This window comes from Haemaphysalis longicornis, unplaced genomic scaffold (assembly GCF_048455015.1).
Source record: "Haemaphysalis longicornis isolate Haplotype H1 unplaced genomic scaffold, Haemaphysalis longicornis Haplotype H1 scaffold_8, whole genome shotgun sequence".
NCBI lineage: Eukaryota > Metazoa > Arthropoda > Arachnida > Ixodida > Ixodidae > Haemaphysalis > Haemaphysalis longicornis.
In genome coordinates, this window is record NW_027526445.1 from 32,958,287 (window position 1) to 32,985,465 (window position 27,179).

Genomic DNA, 27,179 nt, shown 5'->3' on the forward strand with positions numbered 1-27,179 from the left:
TTTTCTTCGAAACACCGTCATATGAGTCATGACACAGGGAGACTGCAGAATCTAGCATAAACCGAAATCAGAGACCCTTATCAGATACGACACTCTTCCAACGAGCCCGTGTGTACGAGATTTCGGCGCGCGTTAAGGCATCTAGGTGGTCAAAATTAATCCGGAGCCTCCACTACGGCGTGCCTTATCGTCTCCGTTGCGTCGGCGCGTTAAACCCTGCAATCAATCAATCAACTCTTCCAACGACACCTCGTATCGCTTGTGAACTGCCTACCCTGTATTCTTCAAAAAATGAGTGCGCCGAGTGATCAGCCGTTTTTCAAGGCGAAAAACAAACGAAAAGGGAACACGCAGCTTGTGTGTGTGATTACTAAAACGTTCATTCGTTGATTTCGCTCCGCATTTGTAAACAACGATAGTTGAGCGTCCTCCTCCTAATCCCCCCTCCCCATGTCTAGCGAAATATCAGTGCATTTCGCATCTAGTTGGTCTGGTGAATACTACCTTGCTCAAACAAACGTCTTTAGCATTTCAAAAGCTGCGCTCGGTTTTTTTTATTCCCGTACGACTATTCTATTTATTCCTTTCTGCAGACCATTCATTTTCCCGTGGTTTCATTAACATATACCTTGGTTCTTACTATAAGGCATGAGTGGGCACATATCTGACTTAACATTTTCTTTTCTGTACTTAACATTTTCTTTTCTGTACTTAACATTTTCGCGTGGCTTATAGTCCCATAAAAGGCACAAGTTTTTGTCAGATATTGTGTTATCACGTCCCCGAAACATATTTTTCTACGACGTACATATTCGAAGCAAAGCCGCATTTGTTGTCTGCGCTGCAAAACGAACCAACCTCTTACAGTGCCAATATCAGGTCTAAACAATAGGATTCACTTGTGCTGACGTGTTCGAAGGTGACAGCGGTGATATGCTGCTGCCATCGCCGACGCCCGCAAGAGCGGCCAAGAAGCGCGCAGAACCGCCTCCCCGGGTAGCCCTTGTTGGCGTTAGAGCGCTCTACCAAGACGCAGCTGTTTTTTTAAGTGCCCTAAACATGCAGTTAGCTTACAGACGTCACCATAACAAGTAGTTTAGAGCGCGGAAAGGCAAAGAGAAGAGAAAGAAAACCAAAACACTGCATGACCACATATCAGCCACGCAGCGCTAATCCCGCAAACGCCGCGGAGAAGCGGCGGCATGCAGGCGGCGCAGCGATCGCGAATCTCGAGACGTATAGCCGTGGGCAGGTGTCGATCGTCGATTCCACAAAACTCGCACAGGGCACGAGTTACCAATGAGGGGTGCAATGCATTCCCTAATCCGGTCACATACAGTCGCTGTTACCCCTAGCTTTACACGAGCGAATATAAGCTATTTATGGGCAGAGCAGACCTACGCCATATTATTTGGGAGTATCCACAGAAGCATCCGTTCGGTGCTTCGTTACTAAAACCAGGGAGCAATGAGAGACCGTTCTGCGCAGCTCCGAGCCAGAAGTACAGATCTGTGTTGTCCAAATGGCCGAAGACGCTGCCGGAGCCCAAGTTCTGTCAGGAGTCTGAGGGGGGTGAAGAGGCTCCGCCTTGCTTCAAAACCACGGTGGAAAGAAATGCCTCGTCTCTCTTCCTCTTTTTCTCTCTCTCGCAGGTAGGAAGACCTGGCGATGCGTGGAAGTTTGTGTACAGGTAAAGACAGGGTTTATGCGGAAGTGAGGCTCTAAATCATACCGGATGGCCAGACGTTCTGCCACGATTGTACGAAGAGATGCTTCGGTGAGGTACGAACATACCTGCTGTACTTACATGAGTAAGGCACACCAGGATGGCGTAAACTCTTAAAAAAAGGTCGGGGCAATAACTAATGGAATACTAACCGGTTAGTTGTCCTATAGGTACTTAGTAACTGGAGATAGTATATTTAGTACTAGCCAAGATTACTAACTGAAGCAGGCAGTAAACACCATGCACTACCTTTCCTAGTAAAGTCCTAGCGATAACACTCTTCTGAGCTACATGCGTTTACTAACTGACCATGCATAACCTAGTCACCAGCACGAGTGCATACTACTTCCTACAATCAGTTTAATTTACTAACCATGCAGTTGTTAGTGGCGGAGCCTACGTACAAAACCACGGGGTAGTAAGGTTCGTAAGGAGTTAGTAAATAGGGCCGTTACTACCTTTTTACGGCCTTTTTCATTAAGAGTATAAGAGAAGCTGAACCACTCCTGCGTCGGCATGCACGCTCGAACTGGAAGCTGATGTGTCATCTGACTCCGCGGTAACGCGTTCCGCTGCCACGTCTGGTAAAGGGACGACTGCCTGTGTATCGGATTTAGTTCCAAAGGTGATAGTCAGGTAATTTTGCCGCTAGTGAAGGTGGCCCAGAGTCGAAGTATATATTTAGTGGGCCAATGCTGCAGCAGCGGGACCTGCTTGAATGTTTAAGGGATGTGCACCCCGCCGTTATTCAACAAGCTCGCCCGAAATGTCCAACTGTAAGGAGGGTTAGAATAGGGGTCATGAAAGGCAGGTCTGTAATAGCCCGCATAGAAATCTGGATTTACAGTTTCCAGGAGATTCCATCCCTTAGAGCGATGTCCTGAAGCTGAGCTTGGTATATAAGCGAAGGTTGCACGGTAGACTGAACTTGGATGCGTGCCACGTGACTCACGCACCACGGGTCTTTCGGAAGTTCCGTTGACAGAGATGCAGCGTCCTGGTAGGTATGGCGCGCATTCAGTTATAGTTCCCAGCACTCGCACTGACGATGTGACATTGAAGACAAGGTCCACGTGGTTGCATCGTTACCATTAAATGTAAAAATTGGGCCGCTGCCACGAATGCTCGCCCTGAAAGGAAGTTTGAGAGCCGTCTTTGAGTCCCACGCGATGATTTTTTATTCCCCGGTAGCAGTTGCGAGCGCGATAGCCACTCCTTTTCCAAATTCGGGGTGCGTTGCTGCAGGGATTGTGTCCGAGTTCACCTCGTTTCCTCCCCGCGTCCTCCAGGCTTTTCACCCCGCTGGACGGCGGCGACAGCCCGCAGCGTCATCATTTACAAAAGAAACTTGCTTTCCTACGTTTCTCAAAATATGAAAGAAAGATCCGCTACCAGCGGCAAAGCCAAGCGACGATTTGTCTAATCTGGCCAGTACGATTGACCAAGGCTCTTAGTCATAGTAACGGAGACAGGATGGTAAAAACGCAAAGGAAAAGGTTAAAATCAAGTCCCCTCCGTCTACCGACAACGATGGTTGAAACTCGAAGCTTTCTGGCATGCGAAAATCAAATGACGTAAAGTCCAAGCGTCTGCAATCAACTAAGCGCCCCCTCCTCCCTTAACACATCGTCGGATTAAAATGGGGATTTGAAGCCCACGCAACCTGAGCCAAATTCCAAGATCCAGACTACTACGACCGTGTCGTAATGGCGAAATTGAATAGACGTCGGCTTCATAAAGCAAGGAACCAAGGTTCAATTCCGACCACGGCAAGCGTTTATTCTTTCTTTTATCATCATCATCATCATCATCATCATCATCATCATCATCATCATCATCATCATCACCATCACCACACTCATAATAAGAATGATAATCATCATAATCATCATCATCATCATCATAACCATCACCGCATTACTCCCACCGTGTAAACTTGACTTTCCTGAAGCGCCGTTTGGTTACGAAGCCGCCATCAGGTAAACCAATTAAGCGTCTCTTTAAAATGCTGGTGGCAAAAGGTACACAAACTAGGCGATATGTATAAGCCAAAAGTGAGGCTGACGCCTTCTCGCATAAGAAAAAGCACAGTGTTTTAAATGCAGAGCATTTCAGTAACTCACGATGTCATCCGCGTTGGCGTCCGTAGTCCGCAGGCTCACTGCGCATGCGCGTCGAGTCGAGGCGAAAGCGAACACATCTCTCGCGAGGGGCATTGGATTGGATTCGATTGGATTGGATTGGCTTGGCTTGGATTTGGATTGGATTGAATTGGATTAAAGTGGATTGTGTTGGATTGTGTTGCGTCATAGCCGCGGCACGTTGCGTCATAGCCGCGGCAGACGCGCTTGGGCCGGCGCATGTGCAGTACTCTCTCTTCCGCGGTTTCCTCTCCTTCGGGCGCGCTGCGCATATAACCGGTGTGCCGTTCTCCAGCCAAGCAACATCCGCGGTTGGCTCAAACACCTAGAGTCCACGCCGCTTTACAAGTACGCCAACGTCGTCGACTGGGACCGGGTTACGCAGTCCCCTCAACGTATATAAGCGGCGGAGCGCGCGTTCGGAATTCAGTCAAGGGCGTCTTTGCATGGCTTACGCTTGACGTGACGCTTTGCTTGACTCGAGTAGATGCGACGCATTTACTCGAGTTCCCCCCGTGGGAAGATGCGGGCGGCTTTTTTTCTAATAGTTTCCTCAAACCAGAAATACTGCCCGCTGCCACTGCGCCGACTTGTTTCCTCCGCTCCGTCCTACAGAGACTTCGCATTCCAGCGTGGTCGCAGCGCGGAACGATATTTGCCGGGGACAATCCGAAGAGGCCTGAATTAAAAAAAAAAAAGTAACAAGAGACGGGTAAAATGAATAGACACGTGTAATTGTTTTTTTTCTTTTTCTGGAATACTAAAGGAATACTAAAAGGAATACTAAAGGAATACTGAGAAAAAAGAAGTCCAGAGATGTCCGCCTTCAACATTTTCTTGTAGTGGTCGGGGGATATCTGGAAAGGGGTGAGAAGGAAGACGGAGATCATAAACTTCCAAAGCAGTTGGAGCATGGCTTACATATTCACCGAACATGCATGCATGAACCCTCTAATGGCTATAGCAATATTTTTGTTTGAGGCATTTAAAGGGCTACATACTACATACACAACACAGATTAATAGTGATATCTTTATTAATTTCCTTGCCCCATTTTTTTGAGGGAGTACCAGATCTACCTTTAAAGCAACCAAAGCAGCATTTTGAGGCTTGCTACTCTTTTGCGCGAGGGTTATCTCTTGCGTTTCTCCGTTTTTAAACACAAAGAAAGGGTGGGAAAGAGTGCCCTTAGTCGACGCTGTGAGGGTGCAAAACGAAAGCAAGACACAAAACACGATTTACCGAGGCGCAAGAAAAAACAAGTACATGAAACGAGATGGATTGCTTGTAATTTGAGCATTATCACACTTCAGACCGAGTTACCCTAAAGGAGCCTGAAGACAAAGTACAAGTTTGTTTTATTCGAAAGATTTGGTGTTTTATATTGCCCCCAGCGCTTGTCCGGCAGCAAACGATAGTTTATTCCCTAAGAAATTAATCAGTTTACGTTAAAATTTTGATTGTCCCGCCAAATCCTCTGTTTCGTGAGGTCGTCTGCAATGACGTCAGAAAAGCAGGCCTTGAAGTGAACGCGAACGCGGCGAATAGGCATCCAGCGAACTACCGCGTGGCCTCCGCGATTTGCTGCCGGCGGCGCGCCGCCGGCAGCCAATCGCGAAGGCCACGACTACCGAGCCTTGTTTACCGTCAGTCCTCCCAGATGGCGCTACCATACCGTGGCCGACATTTGCCTGCCTTTGCTTTGTTTTTGACCGTATTTGCGCCTGGCTTGTTTTTATTACGGTAGAAAGTACTCGTGTCGTGAAACATGGGGTATACTCGACAAGCAGGGTCGCGTAAGACAATGTCACTTCCGCTAATCTTCCTGTTTCGTGTCAGACAACCCGGAAGCGGCACACTGCTGTGCAGCTGACATGCGAAGTGTGCGCAGTACCACCAACAGCATGCTCTGGTACATCAATGTTTAAGTGTACTTTCGTATTCCATACATCTCTAAAATGAATATATGCTTTACATTTAAGCGATAATATCTCGTGAAGGAAGATTATAAGCCCATTCGCTTTTGCCGGCCTTCGCCAATCGCAGAGCTGTCTGGTATGACATCATAGGTTCTGTTGCGGGAAATGAGCTAGTGAGTCGCATGGCCATTGCAATTTTTCCTAATAATGAAGCTTATTTGAGCAAAGTTTACGTTAAAAATGGTGTCAGTGTGATTTAATGAGGCAATCTATCGAATGAACCAAAGTCGTGTTTTGTCTTCATGGCACCTTTACAACACTTGCAAAGTCTACCGTGTTATTTCAGACGAAAAATGGGTCTGTCAATTAGACATAGGGTTGTTCGTTTTCAGGTTTTTTGTGCGTGCGTGCGTGCGTGTGTGTGTGTGTGTGTGTGTGTGTGTGTGTGTGTGTGTTCAATCGGGGGGAAAATCGGGTGCTCGTGGAGAAATCGGGTTTTGTTAGATGTATGCTCAGTTTATTTATTCAGAAGGTATGGCGAACTTGTATGGCGAACTTCTCAGCTCTAAGGCGCCAAAAACGGTGTTTGTTTCAGGTTAGTAATCGAGGGGTCATCAGGGTTTTCTAGCAAATGCTCTCCGATTTTTCGACGTTTGTTTGGAAATGAATCACTAATAATGACAGTAACGAGCATTGATAACTTGTAAGAAATAAACATTCTATTCGGGAAAAGCTGGTAATCCACTTTTTACACATCCCTGTTTACGCACATTATCACCTGCATGCGAAACATGTCGGTCTCCATTCGAGACCTGCGCAATCATTGAACGCATCTCATCTGGAAGAAAGTTTTCTCGATATCACAGCTTCCAGTAGCTAGGCGCAACACTAGGGGCATTTTTTTTACCTGAACTGGTGTAGATTAGTGCAGTGTCGTGCAGACCAGTGCAAAGTGCTACTGGGGATATCAATTAGTAAAAAAAAGTGAATATATGCTGCACTGCTTGCACCATGCAGCCAGTTCAGGAAAAAAAAAATGCCTCTGATGTCGGTGCAGCAGTTGCCAGCATGAGATAGCAAGCAGTACAGGGTTACCGTAATTACCCGATTCTAACGCGCACCCGATTTTCCTGACAACAAACCGAAAACACTTGCACCTCCGATTGCGCACGGAACTGTGTGAGCAATAAAAACGAATGCTAGAGAAACGGGTGATTTATTTCCCGAAGTAATCTCACTCATCTCACTCCTCGTCGCTCTCCGCTGACCACAACATCTCGTCCTCGGTTCGCGATGCCACACTTCTGAACTAACGTTGAACCATGGTCGATGGGATCGTGGCCCACGCCTCACACGCCCATCCCGCGAGCTTCTCCAGAGGCGCACGCTTCAGCCGACCGCTCGTTTTGAACGCGAGAGAGCCGCTGCTGCCATTGCTGTTATCAAGCGCGCAAGTGGAACGATTTGACGATTTGTGTGAACGCCGATACAAAAGCCTAGGCGCCTATGCTTCCTGCGCCCGAACAATCGTCGCTGAAAGCTTTAGCGCCATCTTGACACGGCGATGGCGATGGGTGGGACGAAATTTCCGCTGTTTCGGTTTCGGTTTCGTATCCGATTCTAACGCGCATGCGATTTTTCGACCTATTTTTCCGGAAAAAAAGTGCGCGTTAGAATCGGGTAAGTACGTTATGTTAGTACTAAAGGCGTTTAAACCTGTTTGAGGGCCTTGCTTCCAGCAAATACTAGTTGAGAAGGGCAGACCGTCAGTGCACGATTGTGAGATCGGTACTTTGAAAAGGTCAATTCGTGGAGAAATCGGGTTTAATCCGATTCTCCTTAAACATGTCCGGTGTGTAAAATTGGGTACAATCGGGATTTACCCGAACAGGAACAACACTAATTATACGGCGGTTTTGTGATGCTGGGGGAATGGAGCAGGAGCGGCGGCTTTATATTATCTGTATTAGAACTGCGACTGATAAATATTCATGATACCCGCTGAGATAGAACTTCTCACAGTTACGTTGACGTTGGAGTAGTCAAGCAATTTGCTTTTGGATCATGTCGGTGAACACAAGCTACAGTCATTTTCTTTAGCCATGCTCCTGTGGTCGAATCATTTATATTTATGGGAGAGGGGAATTTAAAAACGCTTACCACTCCATGATGAACTAATCATGGGAAGTCAATTAAACTTGGGGAGGTGATATAGCCACCGTAGCCGCCAGTCGCAGTGTTTTCCAACAGAAAATTCCCACGTTAAAAGGTCCATGAAGACAAAATGCCACTTCGTTTATTTGGAAAGAGCTAGACTTCACTACCCCAGACAGCTCCATTGGAGCCACGAAAGACGTTCTCAACTGAAAAACGCAAGACATGTTAAAAACATACAGATTTCGCGCAACGGTGACCCATTATGGACAGAAGTGACGTCATGTGGGCCAGTACTGAAAGCAATTTTCCTCATGTAAACTGCACGTTAGCATGCAGGAGACGCGATAAAACGAAACTGAAGACCCTAAAACAATCGCCCAGTCACGCGTCTTGCAATGGTTCAGGTCGGAGGCTGCGAATCGCATAAGCAGTGCTCTGTGACGTCGTATAGAAAAGTTGCCGGAAAGCGGACAGGCGGTCACCACTGATTCACGCGCTTTCTTTGATATCTTGATTATTTTTTAAAAGTTGGTGATAACCGTGGTATCATTGTTATTGAGACAGTGCAGCCCTTCGAATCTCCATGGCCCCTTTAAATCAAGAGCTATAAGACCGCACGCGAGAACGTTGGCTTTGCTGCAAAGCGCACTCTGCTGAAGTGCCCCCAAAATTCCCATAGACTGAGCCATACACAGCTTCGCCATAAATACGTCTAGACATTTGCCGTATTTTTTTATATTTTCTTCTTCTATCTCCATTTACGTTATTAAAACGATTAGAGGTGGAACTTTCGCGAAATCTGCATTATTCTGGAAATGCAGGGCATACACGTTTCGCCATTTTCCGCATTTTTTTGTATTTTTCCTATTTTTATTTTTTCAAAATTTCGTGCGACGAGTTGTGCCTATTTACGCTATTATAACAATTACAGGTAGAACTCTTGCGATATCGGCATTTTTGTGGAAATGCAGGGCGTTACACCGTCTTGGATGTGGGGGTACTCGGTAAAGAACGCTATAGCGCATTAAAAGCACTGTTGAGAGGGAACCCGTTCCCGCGCCCGCCATTAAAAAACTACTCACAAAGCCATGTATAACTAAAAAGCCTTTGCTTGGGTCTCTTGGTTGCAGAATTAACACGGAAGCGTAATTGTTGCTACTTGTAACGCTGTATTGAGTTTGGCATATCACATTAGATGCGCCAACACCGGAACCCCTGGAGGAGCAAAACGAGGTTCACCGCACTGTTTCTCCAACATGGTAAGGGACAGCACGGAGAGAGCGAAAAGTCACGCGGTCAGCTGTGTGCAGTAGCGGAGAGAGATTTATTCGAGCACGTTATGTGTGCAGAACGCATTGCGCTGGCTGACATGAGCGCTGCGGTGCAGTTGGCATTAACAAGGCGTATTAAGAAAGCGGCCCATGTCCCCATCCCCAATTCGAACAGCCAAAACACGAGTTATCGATCTAACTCAGCTGATCTGGTGGTATAATATAGGCGATACGCAGTTCAGTGCGAGGCCATTGGTTCCACAAATCACGCTCCCAGATGACGACCAGGGCGATTGCTTGTTCTCTACGGTACCGTTCTACCTGACCGTTTGTAGTTCCTTCCATAGGCACTACGGGCGCGACGAGGTCTCTGACTGCACTTTCCTATTTACCCCGTTCTACCCCCAACCTCACCAACAGTTTCCCAACTATTATTTCTAATATCTGCCCCCACTCGCACTATGCGCTGGATGCAGGACAAGGTCACAACAGGGAAACACGGAGAAAAGCTCAACTCAGGGCTAACGACGACGAACATGTACCTTGCGGTGCACGTACCCAGTAGTGTGAGGGAGGCACCGCTTGCCATCCCAACCACAGAAAGGGTCCAGCACGCAGGGGGCGCACTCGAAATGGCGGCCTTCGCATGCGTCGAGCCTGTATTGGCGCACGGCGTCATCTGCAAACACGTACAGGCTCCTCCTCTGGAAACAACGAAGAAAATTATTAGATTACTCTAAGGGCTGCCTATGAGGAGCAAAACGTACATTTAGCCGACCTCGCAGAGGCACTCGCTTGTCCCGCTTGACCGTTTGTCTCGCTTGATGAATAAAAAAAAAATTAAGCGAGTCTGTACAACATGATAAGGACGAATTTATTTCAAGCGAGCTTCGATCACCCTCGAGGCGTTTCGGGATGACATGAACAAGGACACGCGGCAGGTATGAAAATGTGCGCTGCTGGAACCAAGTTTGTCGAGCGATAGCTCAGTTTTGGCGCCGAGAGCGCGCATGGAACGGGCACACAATTGTACTGCAGGACAAAAAACAGACGCTGCTCGACGCAGTCAGACTCCTTGTATCGTTTTCTGATGGCACGCGCACGTACTCGTTGCCCCCATCTGCCTTTCCGCACGTTCCCCCACATGGAAGGAACAAGCGATTAGACGCCTTCGCTCAGCAAACCGCACTAGGTGCTGGCTTGACCTTGCTGGAGTTCGGAGGTCAGATTGACGGTACGAGACATTTTCTGGGTTTGTGCCTGGATTAGTAGAGATTTCGCACTAAAACAGTTAAACGGAGGAAACTGCCGAACAGTTGTCGGCGGCTGAGAAGTGATCGGGAGAGTGCGATGACAGCTCCTGCAAAAGCCCCCCCCCCCCCCCCCCCCCTCTCGTTTTTTTTTAATTGTGGTTGGAATGCACGGAATGTGCATTCCGGCAGCCTTCGGTTGTTCTTTCGGAGCTCTAGTGCGGACAGCGCATGTCTCAGTATTTCTTTGTGTTCCATTGGCTAGGGAAACGGGGAAATAATCTATTGGCGTTTCTGTCACCCGGATCAGCAAGGGATGTTATTGGTAGGTCTGCCGGCTACTGCGAGTCACTGACCCAACGTCAGTTGAGTTCAGTTCAGTTCAGTTCATTTCAGTTCATTCACTAAAAAACATCTAGATAGATATACATAGATTCCTGGGCTAAAAATTGCTAAATACGCATTGACTAGGCCCCAGATGATTCATGGCGTGGCTTACATGGCACAGTAAAGAAATATAGGAACAAATACAATGTTTTCGAAGATGTGTAGTATGTAAACAACAACAAATTAAATTGCAGTAGATATCACAAAACAAACTCTATAACAAGAAGGATACTGAATTAATCATAGTAGCGAACAACACCTTTTATGCGCAAAAAATAATGGAAATATACATATCTTAGTACAATGAAATAGTGACGGATAATTGGTTTAATAAACGAAGGTATAAGCGGAGACAATACAAACGAGATAGCGGGTTTTAACTCCAACATAACAGACAGCAATAAACTCAGACACTGTCAAAAGAACTGAAACAAGTAAAAACACCAGAAATAATTTGTTTCATCAGTTAGTACCAAGTCTACCAAATACCGATGGGTTTCCTTATATGAAATATGTTGAACTGCTTTAAACCTATTATGAATATCAGGAACGTTGTGTTGCAGAGACTGTAGCAATTGTAGTTTGCACGAAAGCGGGGTATGATTGCCAGGCGTCAGTGTTGCGCGTGTTTACTACGTTTGTTGCATGTGAGTGCTGTAGATGATAAAAAGTTCTTTGACAGTACAGATGAAAAATAAAAGGAACGTATCATGCGGAAATGATACATATGCTTAAAAGCTATTGCATTATAGGAGTTAAATTACCGGTTGTTGGTGACAAATAATGCACACCTGAAATGAGTCGCATAATTTTTTCTGCAATATTTGGATTTTTGTTATATTCGCTCTTGTCGTGGTTGCCCAGACTAAGATGCAGTAATTGAGGTGTGATTCGAATAAGGCATAGTATAGTTTCATTTTTACTTTTGAGGGCAGAAGTGACCGGGTGCAGGCCCAAGCTCCTGTAGCTGACGAAAGTTTTCTACAAACGTTATTGATGTAAGTATCCCAGCTCAGGTATGCTGCAAAAGTGACACCAAGAATTTTAACTTCATTTACTATTTAAATTGTACTGTTTGAATATTTAATGACATGGATTATTTAGTTTCAGTGGTTTGTGTTCTGCTGTAAAAGATAACTACCTTTGTTTTTGCTCGATTTATATTGATTCTGTTGGGTTGGGACCAAAAGTGCAGCCTTTCAAGAATACAGTTGCATTTCTTTAGTAAATTATCTTCACATTGACCAGATATCAATTATAAATTTTGATCTGAGTCAATTTGTACGATATTAATAATGAACACATTGAAAAGGAGGGTTCCCAGCACACTTCCCCGCGGTACACCAGTTGTTGTGGACAAAAAAGATGAAATGTTATCATCTATACAAACGCATTGCTACCGATTGGTTAAGTAAGACCGAAGTAGTGATAAGGGAGTTCCACGTATACCATTAGGCAACAGTTTGTGTATAAGTATATCACGATTAAGGGAATCAAAAGCCTTGTGAAATCTATGAAAAGACCGAGAGCGTAATGCTTGTTTTCAATATTTTGCAATATGGTTTATTTAACTGTCGATAGAGCTTTCTCAGTTGATTTGTTTTTTTCGAAAACCAAATTGTGCGTCAGATAAAATGTTGCCTCTGTCAAGAAAACTTGTTAGACTGGAAAGAAGCAATTTTTCTATTGCTTTAAAAAACACTGAAATTACTAATATAGGTAGATAATTACATCAGTTTTTTCTATCACCACTTTTATGTATCACCGAAACCCTACTTGTCTTCATATCATCAGGAAATATGCCACTTTCAAAGCATAAATTATAAAGGTGAGTGAGAACTGGGGAAATAGTTCCTACGACACATTTTAAAGGTTTAATTTGTAGGTTGTCAGTGTCTAAAGCTTTGCTGTTTAAAAGGTTCATAAATGTGGAATAAACTTATTGTTGATCAGTAGGCGCAAGAAAAAAGCTTCCCATGGACTCTGTGATGTGGTTATCTATGGCAACGACGTCATTAACAGGAGGGACGATATTTACGAAACACTCATTAAAATGTTGGGCCAATGCCTCGCCCGTCAGTTCGAGATTGTTTTATGTTATGCTCTAGGAAAACGATCTCTTGTTTGCTCGACCTAATACCCGGTTTAATAATTTCCGAGTAGCATGAGGTTGTTTCGGACATATGTTAGCGAAAAGCTGCAAATAGTAATCTTGCTTTGCTCGCTTAAGCTGCGAATTGAGTGCATTTCTTGTTTTCCTAAATTCCTCATACACTGCCGGCAATCTTGGGATAAGAAAGCGGTGGTACAGACGATTTTTGTTCTTTGCCATAGCCAGGTGTGTTTTGGTGACCCATGGTTTTTAATCTTTTTAGTAGATTTGAGCGACTTTAAAGGAAAGTGGGAAGTGTATACCTGAACAAAAGATTGAACAAATTCTCGGTACACAACGTTCACATTGTTTTCGTTATAACGCTAGACCAGTCATGAAGGTTGATGTCTTGTTTGAAAAGTTGTAAACCTTAGTTGCTCACACATTGCACAACGTCGAATTGTATCGATGTCAAATTGGTGGCTCAGTGGTTACCGACCAACAGTGACCAATCAGTAACCCACCCTCGATAAGAATACAAGCCCGTCACTGCCTGCAAATATCTAAAGCCATCTACGGCTACAATTTGAACACTCCAGCTAATTCTCTTGAGCAACTGCCCGAAACAGCGCACTGTTCTGCCTTCCTGGCATGGATGTGGAGTTCTTGGTTCTTGCGCAACTTGGTCGGAGCCCCAGCAGTTCTTTAGCTGCCACGTAATTTTCTTTCGTAAAAATGTTCTTTTAGATCAATTCTACATGTTATTTTTGTAAATGACGGTGATTTCGCAGTTTTAGGTCAGGTTAGGGGTGGGGCGCAGCCACGTTTCCACAAGCGTTCTGCATCGCGTCGAAATTGCCCGGCCTGTACGTAATATGGAAGCGGGAAGTCGCCTCATCCCCGACCAGTCCTCATTGACTAGTAAATTACTAATGACCACGGCTGTATCGCGTGAACCAGCGACGCAGAGATCTGGAGAGGGGCAGGGGTAGTGAGGAAGGGAAAGGAAAGACGGAGAGTGAGAGAGGGGAGAAAGATTTATGAGAGGGGGGATGATAGGAGGAATCGGGAGAGGCAGGCGGGTAGAACAGGAGAGAATGGGGTGCATCGAAGCCTCGAAAGCTCAGAATATACCGTTATGTGTGTGAAGAAGCTTATGGCAACGCGATCAGTGAATTGCTGTTGAGTGTGCTGAAACTCCGGGCTCTTATATGACGAGATAATAGAGTTCTTGGGGCAGCGTGTAGTGCAGGTGTAATAATGTGACCTCATGTGGGAAGGACACAAATGCAGGCAGCAGGTTAACACCCTTTGAGGACTAAAACAGGGATGCCTTTTGAGCCCAATACTTGTTATGCTTCATATGCCAGGGTTAGAAGGGAAACTGAAAGAAAGTCAGTTAGCGTTCAACTCAACGTCCAACTGGCGATGCAAAGTGGTACAACACCGCATTCTGGAAATGTTTTGCGCAGACGACATTGTTCTGTTAGCGGATAGCAAAAGAGATATGCAGCTTCTCAAAAATATTTTCGGCCAGAAATCTGCAGACCCAGGGTTGGATTTTTGCACGAGAAAATGGGGAATATTGGTCGTTAAAGAACCTAGCACCGACGCGGCGTCCGTTCAGCATGGGGATATATCTAGAGCCAAGTAACACAATAGTATTTTGGTTACGTGTGTAAACGAAGGGTGAAACTACTTAAGCACTCACGAGCACCAGCCTAAAATAGAGGAAAGCGAAATACAACTAAAGTGAAGCACAGAGCTCTGTAGGGGTACCAGAAATACGAATCAGTGAGAGGAATTAGGAAAGGAGTAAGGGTGGCGGGCCTCAGATTTGGGAGGGCAGTAATCAGAAGCAGTAGGCAGTATCATGCCTAGAACAGTACAAACCTAACAAAGCAGGGTATGGAGGCATCGACTGAGTATCGTTTAAAATTAGGGCAGCTAAGAATAAAATATTTTATGAAGAGAGGGTGAGAGCAGTGAATCTACGTAAGTGGAAAGCTAATGTCTTTAGGTACCCACACATGAAAAGCGTGGGCACGACGTGGCTAAGAAAGACTAGAAGGCTAATGATTGAATACGTAAACAACAGAGGAGAATCACAGACAGCCAAGGAAAATAAAACAGAAGCAAGCCAGGCAGAAACGAATACTTGCAGGGGAAAGTGGAATCAAAAAACGTCGTTAGAGATATACACCGCAGGGAATCCTGACAGCAGAAAAAAAATGTTCATAATAGTTTTAAGGGAAGTGCTTTGCTTTTTGGGGCTGGAGCAGGCTGCTTGATGAAAACAGAGCTCTGTGGGGAAGTATTCACAAAATCATGGACTGTGCTTGGTCTACGAAAAGGAAAGAGGAACGATTCGGCACATTGGGTTGGAATGTGATCGTCTCCATCCCAATCTAAATGCGGGGCTCGCCTTCGCGAGGCTTCGCGAAATATTCGCCTTCGCGAGGCTCGAGGTTTTCAAGGTAGCCCAGAAACTGTAAACATCAAGGTTGTAGGGGTGACTAAAAGAAGATTTAAGTGCAGGTACATGAAGAGCAGCGAATGGAATATAGTATAAGACAGCTACCACCTGTAACGTACAAAACTTAATCCGAGTCTGCTCTCAATAGCAGCACTACGATTGAGCCAGTCGTACAACTTGGATGGAGGCTTTGGTGACAGGTCACACGTCATGACCCGCTACATAAGGGATACCTCGAAAAACTAATCAATAGGAGGGCCAGGAGAATTAGAGGGGGAGGAGGTGGCAGACTGGCATGGGAGGAGAGGGCGAAAAAGCATGTAGGGCGGGGAATAGAACAAGGAAAGTTGAAGGACATGAGGGGGGAAGAGTAAGACAGGAGGGGCGCTACACCTTATTGGCGGCAGAATCACAATCGTCTTTTGTCGCCGTGTGCAGCGTAGCAGCTATATGCGGGGCAATTCCTTTCCCAAGCTATCACACCTCTTCCTGGTATTTTTTTTTTTTTGCATTCTTTACACAGAGCGGCTATACACAGCAAACCGTATAAGAACACTCCAGTTGCCCCTTCAGTTGTGTCCTGGAGTACTGCTTCAAATATGCCCAACGTCCACTGGCGCTAGTAGTACGGAAGGTAGCTTCCCTAAATTTACTGTGAGAAGCAGGTTCAAAAAGCGGTGTCGGAAAGGCTGTCGGAGGTTGTTAGGATATCGAAACGGACACCAGTGCATTCGCCATTCACACCCGGAAGACTCCATACATAAACGCATGCGAGGAAGGGAGTCGGATAAAGCTTCCTTACCTTCAAGGAAACCAGCATCTTCCGTATTGGTTCTCCCGTGACATTGAACGTGTCCACCATGACGGCCGGGGCCGGAGCAGGGCCGTTCGGCTGGTATTCTTCCGCAATCTTCAAAACTGCCCCTTCCGCTGTAAAACAGATGTTTTCAAGTCGAGTAGCATAAAACGTACAGCGGACTTTTCTTTTATTTACGGCAGAGTTTGTTGTTTAATTTCATGTGCAATTCAATGAGGAGACATGTGAAAGGTAATAAAGGGAACAAATGTTTGGTTCTTCGTGCTGCTGAGGTTGAAACCATCTCTGATGACACCGAAGTTACATATGCGCTTTACGGAGAACTCATTGTGTATGTGCACAGTGGTATGAGTGCGGGCGAACGTAAACGACCTTGGGCGCAGAATCGCCATGCCGCCATTAGGGCAGAAAATTAGAACCAACCAATGCTGCCGAATTAGTCAAATACCAGTGATTAAAAAGATGCAAATAATTTTGAGAAGTGTCTAGAGTGCGAAAGCATTCTTATGGTGCTTCTCCGTCTTATCGAACTTAAGTTTCCCTTCTGGTTGAAGAAAGGACACAAAGACACCGACCACGAAATAAAAACATTGTAATGACGTTTCGATGCCCAAAACGGGAGAATTGTTCACGATTTGCCCAAGGCTTCCGTTTTGGGGGCCGAAGTGTCGCCATATTTCTATTTGGCGGCCGGTGTCTTCGTCGTCTTTTTTTTTTAGTGATCCTTCCCGACAAGACGGTTGCCCGACGAAGTCCTGATTTCGTCATCTCCCTGCTGACATCGAAAGAATACGTCTCGCTGAATCCGACCTTTACAGATTTCTGTACTAACTGAACCGGAACGTCGTTTGATCGTTGCTATCGGTTTTCCCAGAACGTAGCAGCTTTTATTTCCCCTTTTAACACGAAAGTGTTTTAGGCCAGGGTCCATCAAGATCTCGATGACACCATTACCGTCATGGAAATGACATCGCCACAAAAACTTCGACTGACGCGGCTGCGCCGGGATTCGAGCCACGAACTCTTTCGGCGCAACGGGAGGTACGTAACGCGCTCCTAACTGCTCTATGAACAGACGCGTGAATAGGACGACGAACCCGCCTTTTATCCTTCACTTCAGATGGTGAAGCCGTCTAGGAGAGGCGAAGCGAAGTAGGGAATCGTGACGCCATTCAGCGCCGACAGTTGGTGCCTTGATGCCAGCGCCTACATGTACGAGGGACGCGCAGCGTAAGCTACGGCGGAGCCTGTCGTGTTCGTGACACGGTCCGCTGCTCCTTTCGCTGCAGCGGAGCGTGTGTTAACCAAAACGATTCGCTGACAACCCGTTTGGTTTCGTTCGCACGGACGGTTTGCGAGCGCCTGGGGTTTCAGTCAGATTTACGCAATGCTCCGGCGCGTGCAATCCAGTGTCTAACGTTGGTGCGTATAACGGGGCCATACCGACGAAATATAAATAGCGATGTGCCAGTTCATATCGATGCACAACAAACATTCAACTGCTCCTGTGAAGGCACATTTCACTTTCGTGTTTTACCGGTTCCTATAGAAGAGGGATCAACCGCATTTTTTTTGTCCCGATCTTGACGTGGTGACGGCGACGGCCAATTTTTGTAATGGCCGAATGTAGAATTACCGTACTGTTATCACATGCACTAATCAGTTCTCCATATTTTTAAAGGCGATAGTCTTTCTTGGGCTACTTAAACCCAGAAATTTTGGTGTGTCTGTACGTCTGCGACTCGATTCAGCCACCCGGCCAAAGTGAAACAAAGTCTGCACAATATACTCACAGCCAAATCGAAATGTCTAAGTCCAGTTTATATATCCATACTTGTCAACATTGTTGAACAAAAACAAGACATTACGCAAATATAAGGCCGAAAATTGATACAAAGGGATATGTACAGTGTTCCTTTATAAACAATCCATAGATGCTTGATTTTTGCGAGATGAAATAATACATTCACTACAGAAAAAGAAATCACAGTGTCACCTGCTGTCGCCCGCGCCACTATAGCTTCTGGCGGGAATTTTAAGAAATGAAGCCGCAACAGTTATGAAAGGTTCCACTAGATTGGTTCCACATTCTGCTTGGAACGCACCTGGAGAAAGGAAACGCGGTTCTGTAAACATTGTAGCAGGGTGCCTCAATTCACGCGATTCTCAGCCGTACGGCAGCGCTGGCATCGAGGCATCCGGCCTGGAGCAGTGGAACGCGGTAAAGTTAAATCTACTTGAGCAAACCTTTCGCGCGTTTACTTTGGGAGGAGCGCGACGCAAGAGGAACAACATGAGAGGTGAGCGGGAAAGCGAAGGGAGCCACTTACTTGGCACGTTTTCCCAAAGACTATCGTCTTTTCTCGACGTTTGCAATGAAAGAAGCAGATACGCGGCCAATTTTTACAACCAGCATCCCCACAGATGGCATCTCGGCGCACACATAAGCAATGCGGGGCAGTAAGCTTTTAAGCTGTCCCCAAGAAAACGTCTTTCCGATCATTTGTTAGTGCGTAAACATTATTTGGCGAGTACCCTAGCAAGATCTGCTACGCGGAAAGTGTTGTGCCTTGTGTCTCCACACGAATGCGTAATTGATAAAAAAAGATATTGAAAGGCTGTAATATACTAAATGTAAGCGACTGATAGTTTTACCATCGATAATGAATATTTCTTTTTTTAGGAGCACTTAAGCTTGCCCATATACTTGGAATGCGAAAGCATTGTGGCTTCTCCTGGCGATATTTATGAGACTCATTTGCTGTTGCATGGCGTTTGCATCTTTTCCTTCGTTTTTGTTTCTTCATTTTTTCTATTTCTACAGGCAGACTGGCGACACAGAATGCTCAAAATTAGAGCTCTCCGTGGCAGGGGTTCACCTTTCCTGCTCATGTACTCACGTGCCGTCGCTATCACCCGCCACGCGATATGGCTTCGTCGTTGCACGCATTCGGCTAAGCACTTGTCGCGCCGCTGAGAAGGTGATGATGTAGCGCAATAGTAACGCGGTGAGCTGCTAGCCTAGACACCCGGGTTCAATTCTTACACGTACTCTAATGTACCCATTTATTTCCCTAACTATCTGGTTTTTCTTTTATCGAAATTAATCCACATATGCACTTTAGAAGAATTTCTGAGGGTTTGTAAGTGTTTTTAGTCTTTACAACGGCGGCCAGTTTCTGCACCGGACAACACCGCTTTCCGCACGACGGGGCATTTAACGTTCTTGCATTAAGAGGCACGTGAACTTCAAGCCGGAGCAGATGGCTCCACGTCGGATGTGCGTTTATTGATTGAACAAGCAGTTTAATTGCGTTGGATCCTGTGAATAAGGTATCGATTAAGTCGTGAGGTTCTGCGCTTTCATCGGACCATCAGGCGCCCACGAAACCGCGACAATAGCGCCAAGAGGATCAGGTGTATCTCGTCAAGGCTCTAAGCCTAACATCGCTGCAACGTCGACGGTATCGACTCGTGCATCGCTGCTTCCCGCCGCGGCTACGGCCGCCGCTGCAGGCAACGCAGCCACTCGTGCAGCCGCAGGAATGCTCCTTTACGTCATCACCTCGGGCTGAACCGGCGCCGCTAGCAATGCCTAGCGTGCCTGGCACCGCCGCTCCATCAAGCAGAGCATCTACGCCGCTAACCACGCCCAACCTGCCCTCAGATGAACACAGCGCCTACGGATGAAGACAGCGAGATAGTGCCAGTGACCCCACCCCAACGAAACCAAACGTAGGCGGACTTTCAACAGGCCCCTTTAATCACGTCGCAGCAAGTCGTGCTACCTGAGCAACAACGCAGCCACCAGCAGCTTCATGCTCACGACCACGTGACTAACGGACCGGGTAAGTAGGCCTCACTTTCAACTTGTTCTAAGACCACTCGCTAAATGCAACAGTAATTCTTGTATTACAGCGCACTACAAACAGGACAAGAATGCCGCAATGTCGAATGTAATACAAGAATGTCGAAATACCAACTCGCCCATCAGTCCACACTCGTCAACTGCAACAGTAATGACATCCGCAAACATACATTGGCTCACCTAATCGAAACAACCACCCACGATTGTACCTAACTGAACTCTCACACAGATTTGACACCGTAGAGAACTGCATCTACATAACCGTCTACGAGGATACACACGTGTCTCGCCTTCTTGCTGTTACATCCGTCTCCTTTGACCACCGAGGAACCCGCCAATGTGTCCCTGTTGAGGTAAAGCGCTATACCCTCAAACCAAACACCACCAGAGGTGTCATAACCGTCGAGTCAGATGAGACCAACGAAGGAACTCGCCAATGGCTACGATGTGAACAGGCAGTCGACTTGGTCGCACTAATCGGGCTGTGATAACACTTGATTCGCCGATGTTACCAACGGTGACCAAATATTGCATGTCAATTGTGAAAGTTTCCCCCCACTAACCCAAATGGCTCGTGTGTTATAACTGCTATAACGTTGGGCACATGGCCCGCTCGTGCTCTGCACAGGCAGTGCGCAACTTATGTGGAAAACCCCACCCAGAGAGTGAAGGCTATGGGTCTCAGATCTGCTGCGTCTCCGGCAAAGAGCCCGGGCACACTGCTCTAAACCCTACATTCCCTAGCGGAATACCTAAGCCACCGGCCCACAATCCCCAAAAGGACGCCAGCCGCGGTGTCACGTAGGCCGATCTCACTAAGGAACACCGATCTGCGTCACCTGGCTCAACTGCCCATCCCTGACTCCGAACAACGGTAACTCTAACTGCCCGACCATAATCGCTATTGTTGGGACGCGTCGCTCGGCAGAGCTTCGCAAGTGAACAACTCGCGTCCCAAACAACAACTGAACTTTTATTATCATCCTTCGTCTCGAAGATAACTTTCTCGTGCGGGCGCATGCGCTCTCTGCACCGCACACAGAAGCGCCGCTTTGCGTCGCCACAGTACTCCCCCCCTAGTGAGTGCGCGCACAACGGTCGCACTCGGACGACCCACTGCGGTTCATAAGTTCATGCGCACCGGGGGTCTCGTCCACCGTCCACTCCGCGTGAACCGTTTGAGGATTTGTTGGGGCTGCGCTACGTGGTCTGCCGGGGGTGCCTGCGAAGATGGAGCTCGAGGTGGTGCAGGTGCTTCGCTGTCGGAGTCCACGTGTGCTGGTTTTACGCGGTCTAGAGAAACCACGTCGTGACGACCACCTCTGTCGATTGTAATGTGCTTGTCTGCCCGTCGCAGCACCTTGAAAGGCCCGTCGTACGGGGGCCGGAGTGGACGCTGTACGGCGTCGTGCCTCACAAACACGTGAGAGCAGGAGGAGAGTTCCCGGTCCACGTAGACTGGCCGGGCTGCGGGCGGACGCGGAGGAACAGCGCGTAGCTTGCTCATGATGTCTCGCAGTCGCACGGCGTAGTCCGCGTTCGCGTACACGTTCTCGTCCTTACTGGTAGCGAAAAACTCCCCTGGGAGGCGAAGCGTTGTTCCGTACACCAGTTCAGCAGAGCAGCATCCAATATCTGCTTTCAGAGCCGTCCTAACGCCCAGCAGAACAAACGGCAGTGCCTCTACCCAACTGTGACTCGCAGTAGCCGTCAGGCTCGTCTTCAGATGACGATGGAACCTTTCCACTATACCGTTGCTTATCGGATGGTAGGCAGTTGTTCTGATGCGGGAAGTACCCAAGAGCCGGGTGACGCTTGCGAATAGGGCGGACTCAAACTGTGTTCCGCGATCCGTAGTCACGGTTGCCGGCACTCCGAAGCGGGCCACCCAGTGGAAGATAAATGCGCGAGCGACGGTATCAGCAGTCATGTCTGGAATGGGCACGACCTCCGGCCATCGCGTGAAGCGATCGATGCAGGTTAGCAAGTAGCTTTGCCCCTGACACAACGGCAGTGGTCCCACAATGTCAACATGCACATGGGCAAATCGACAGTCCGGCAGAGGGAAGGATCCCAAGGGGGTCACAGTATGTCGCTGAACTTTGGAGCGCTGGCATGCGAGGCACTCTCGTGTCCAGTGTCGGACATCCCGGTTTATTCCTGGCCACACGAACCTCGCTGTGCATAGCCGTTGCGTGGCTCGAATCCCGGGATGCGCCAGGCTGTGCAGCAAGTCAAAAATGCTGCGACGGAGGTTCGAGGGGACGAACGGTCGGGCCCTGCCTGTAGACATGTCGCAGCATACGGATCCTGTGGGTTCTGCCAACCATTGCAGCTTCAAGGCGCTGGTTGAAGACGTCAGTAGACGCTTCAATTCTCCATCACTGCGTTGAGCCGTCGTAAGTGTGGTGAAGTCCACGCCGCTCGGCAGGCTGATGGCATTCACTGGACCGCGCGAAAGAGCGTCGGCAGCAGCATTATCCGTGCCACTAACATGGCGTATATCTGTCGTGAATTCTGCGATGTACGACATTTGGCGGAGCTCCCGTGCCACGTGCGCACCAGAATCGGAGTTCGCGCGCAATGCGTAGGTGAGTGGCTTGTGATCCGTGAGCACAAAAAATTCTTGTCCTTCCACATAATGCCGGAAATGCCGGATAGCCGCGTATATGGCCAGGAGCTCCCTACCAAAGGTGCTGTACCTTCGTTCGGACGGGCTCAGTTTTCTGGAGAAGAAGGAAATTGGTCGCCACACTCCGCTCACCCTCTGCTGCAACACGGCTCCAATCGCTGCATCGGAGGCGTCCACCATGACGCATTGAGGAACACCAGGCTGCGGGTACGTGAGCATGGTAGCATTTGCGAGAGCTTCCTTAATCATCCGGAATGCTTGTGTGGATTGGTCGTTCCACTGAATGGCAGTTGCCTTAGATCCAGATGCCGCAAGTAGGCTGTGGAGAGGGTGAAGGATGTTGGCGCATTTCGGGATAAACCTACGGTAGAAATTCACGAGTCCCAGGAACTCTCGAAGCTGGCGGAGGTTTTTCGGCTGTGGAAACTGCCGTACTGCTTCCACCTTGTCCTTCTGGGGCTGTACTCCGGCACTTGAAATGCTGTGGCCCAAAAATGATAGTGTCGGTACCCCAAGCACGCACTTTGCCGTATTGATAACGATGCCGTTCTCTGTCAGTCGCTGAAGTACGTAGCGCAGATGCCGCTCGTGCTCTTCAGGAGTGCTGCTAGCAATCAGAAGATCATCGAGGTATACCTTGCAAAAGTCGAGGCCACGGACAACGCCATCCATGAACCGTTGAAAAGTTTGGCCGGCGTTGCGTAAGCCGAAAGGCATGCGTAGGAACTCGAACATTCCGAACGGCGTTGTTATTGCGGTCTTGGGAATATCCTCCGGTGCTACGGGTATCTGATGATATGCTCGCACTAGATCTATTTTAGAGAAAATGGTAGCACCATGCAGGAAGGAGGTCATGTCATGAATGTGCGGGACTGGGTAACGGTCTGGCACGGTTACCCGATTCAGCGCTCGATAGTCCCCGCAAGGGCGCCAATCACCGTCTGTTGATTTTGGGACCATGTGAAGAGGTGACGCATATGGGCTGGATGAAGGACGTACTATCCTGAGTTCCATCATGTGGGCAAACGCCTGTCGAGCCAACCGCAGCTTCTCGGGTGACAGGCGCCGTGGTCGCGCATAGACCGGTGGGCCTGTGGTTTCGATGTGATGCAGGACGCCGTGCTTTACTTCTGGAAATGCCTGTGGCTGTCGCGTCAGCTCTGGGAACTCTTGTAGTATTGCGGTGAAGTACGCTTCTCCAGCCGGACTAAGCAAGGCCGGGCTGATAGGGGGGTGCCAACACGGCGTGCCTTGTACCGCTCCCCGAGAAACAGGATCTTGAAGCCGTTTGTTGCGGACGTCGACCAACAGACCGAAGAACTGGAGAAAGTCTGCGCCTAGTATGGCGAATTTGACATCAGCAGCTATGAACACCCAGCTAAACGTTCTGCCGAAACCGAAGTTCAGCGACAGTGAACGATGGCCATATGTTGTTATCACCGTGTTATTGACAGCTTGCAAGGGCGATGCACTAGGTTTCTTTCTTTCAGCTTGTGACGCCGGTATAACGCTCACCTCGGCGCCTGTGTCAACTAAGAAACGTACTCCGTTGTTGCGGTCGGTAACGAAGAATACCGAGGGACGACTTGGAGGCAACGTAGTAGCACTGGTCGCCCTCAGTGCCTGCCGCGGCTGTTTCCCGAGTGCGCGCACGGTGGGACACATTTACGCGCACTACTTCCGAACCTCCGATGATACCAGCAGATATGCTCGTGCTGCTTTTGCGATAGCGGCGTGTTAGGCTCGGTTATCGTTTGCGCCCTCCTGCTTGCGTGCAAAGCTGATACTTTTTCGGCAAGTCGAGAAATCTCCTCACGCATCTCTTGAAGTTCGTTTAGAGGCTGTTGCGCTTGCACGGCAGCCATGGGTGTGGGCGGGGTCATCGCTACCAGTTTGTCAGCAAGTTCGGCGGCTGCGGTTAAATCCTTGTGCTCTGAGGCCGCGACGACCATGCGGACGCCTGAAGGCAACTTTTGCAAAAAAAGTTCTCGGAGCAATGCTCCATCTATCGTGGTTGATGTCTCGCCGAGCAATTGTTGCATGTGCCGCAAAAGCTGACTAGGAGTACGGTCGCCGAGTTCCGTGCCGCGAAGCAATTGCTGCAGTCGTTGTGGTTCGGAGGGCGTAACTCGGCGAACAAGGGTTTCTTTTAGCGTTGCATATGCGTTTTCGACAGGTGGTGCGAGCAACAGATCCCTGATTTCACTGGCTATGGCGGGCGGCAGACTGCTGACTACGTAGTGGTATTTCGTAAGGTCTGCGGTGATTCGTCTGGCTGCGAACTGAGATTCCACTTGTATGAACCAAAGTGCGGGGTCCGCAGTCCAAAAAGGGGGCAGCTTACCGTCGACTGAGGAGACTGTCGGAGGGGCGTCGGTCGTGGACGTTGAATCCATATTGCGGCTGGTTCGACACTCCGGTCGCTGTGTCTGTATTCCGGGTCACCAATGTTGGGACGCGTCGCTCGGCAGAGCTTCGCAAGTGAACAACTCGCGTCCCAAACAACAACTGAACTTTTATTATCATCCTTCGTCTCGAAGATAACTTTCTCGTGCGGGCGCATGCGCTCTCTGCACCGCACACAGAAGCGCCGCTTTGCGTCGCCACACTATAATGAATCAGCTTAATGCACTGCGGGAGGATATCTACCAGCTGCGCCCCGAAAATCAACAGCTGCACAAAGAAAATCAGGAACTCAAGCGTCTCCTGAACAACAAGACCAACACAGTCTAATACAAAGCGTCTCCCGGCTTTCCAGATTCGACCGAGCCGTAGCAGGAGCACAAAACATACCTCTACCTCCCAACCAACCACTGAATCTCCCGTCGAGTCAGCTCTTAGAACAGCCCGCACAGACATTCACCACGAAGGTCAAGCACGTCCAGCGGGCCGCAAGGAAGATAAGGAATACTTGGACGACCAATTCTTCCAAGGTCCCTGATTCAGTGCTTCATAAAGAAGCTGCCCTCGTTTGACGATTCCGAGGAACTACCCCGAGAAGTGATCTTACGAACCTCCAATCAGAAGCAATAGGTACATCCCCAACAACACTGCAATGGAACTGCAGAATTTTTTTACAACAAACTATTCTCAAACAGAAAATTAAGCAAATACACCCACTATAAATTCCGCTTCAATAAGCCCGCTACACGCCTCAGGACTCAGTATATACCACATAGGTTAACCTCTCCGTACCGCACTACACATGCCGCGGGTACATAACAGCCGATACTGTACCCGGCTATGCGGTGGTATTAGTGCACTCATCTGGGCAGTGCGCAAATATGTTCCACAAAGCTCTACTCGAGCTCCCACGAAGTCGTTGCAGTGCACACTCGCCTTTCCAGTGTAAAAGCAATCATTGTGGCATCGGCTAATTACAAGCCAGTTGCGTCATCGGAAAAACAAGACAACCTTACTTCGCTTTCCACTTTAATTGCCTATTTCCCATTTCCTGGTACTCCGATTTTGCTAGGTCGGGACTTCAATGCACACAGCACCACGTGGGGCTACTCTAAAACTCACCCGCCAGGGAAAAGTGCTTGAGGACGCCGCCGACGCATCCAACCTAGAGCACTGCACGGGTCTGATTTTAAGGCCCGAGCCCGGCCCGAGCCCGCTTTGTGAAGCCCGAGCCCGACCCGGGCCCGTAACACCGAGCCCGGGCCCGGCCCGGGCCCGGGCATTCTTAAGTGAGCTTAGCCCGGGCCCGGCCCGGGCCCGTCGTCTCAAGCCCAGGCCCGGCCCGGGCCCGTCGTCTCAATCCCAGGCCCGGCCCAAGCCCGTCGTCTCAAGCCCACGCCCAACCCGGGCACGGTCTTTTTTTTTTTTTTGAGCCTAGGGAGGGCCCGCATGTGTGTGACCAGGCGTGGTCTTAACGTCGAAGAAAATTTGTTTATTATATTTGGTCGAGTGTCTTCGTAGCAGGAAATCAGACGGAGCATCTAGTCTGTACAAGCACGCCCTGAATTGCAACACAAAAAATAAGGGTTTAAAAGTACACGTAGCTTAGATCACACCGCCTGCAGTTCACGCCACATGGGCGTAATAATAGCTCGTATTCTTACGCGAGAGACACCATCACCTTTGATGACCACACTCTTGGCAACTTCATGTGGTTGTTTCGGTCCCAAGTTTGTATTAATGAAATTTTCTGCTCTCCATTTGAATCCACGAATATGTGCGTGTGTTGAACTATTTTCCCTGGAGTGGTTGTTAAGCGGTGGCGCTTCTCTAGCACGCGAGTTTGATTTCCAGCCACGGCAGCCGCATTTAGATTGGTTCGACATCTAAAATACACGTACATCGACATAGGTGCACAGCTCCAGGGTGGCTTAATTAATTCCTTCCCCGCTAGGGCATTCCTTGTAACACGCGTATCTTTGATATCTTATACACCAAAATATAAAATCTTGATGCAGTAGATGAAATGTCATTAAGGTT

At 48.2% G+C, this 27,179-nt stretch overlaps 1 protein-coding gene across 1 annotated transcript in view; it reads right to left on the reverse strand.

Moving 5' to 3' along the window:
* Nucleotides 1-4,559: 4,559 nt before the first annotated feature.
* The window catches only part of LOC144149456 (semaphorin-2A-like), a 56,417-nt gene continuing 33,797 nt past the window's right edge, over nt 4,560-27,179 (reverse strand). Inside the window, exons 6-8 of the mRNA XM_077681028.1 lie at nt 16,222-16,349; nt 9,773-9,918; nt 4,560-4,724 (exon numbers count right to left, since the gene is read on the reverse strand). Of these exons, the coding sequence (XP_077537154.1) occupies nt 4,694-4,724; nt 9,773-9,918; nt 16,222-16,349 (305 nt within the window). The 3' untranslated portion in view covers nt 4,560-4,693. The remainder of the gene's footprint in view (nt 4,725-9,772; nt 9,919-16,221; nt 16,350-27,179) is intronic.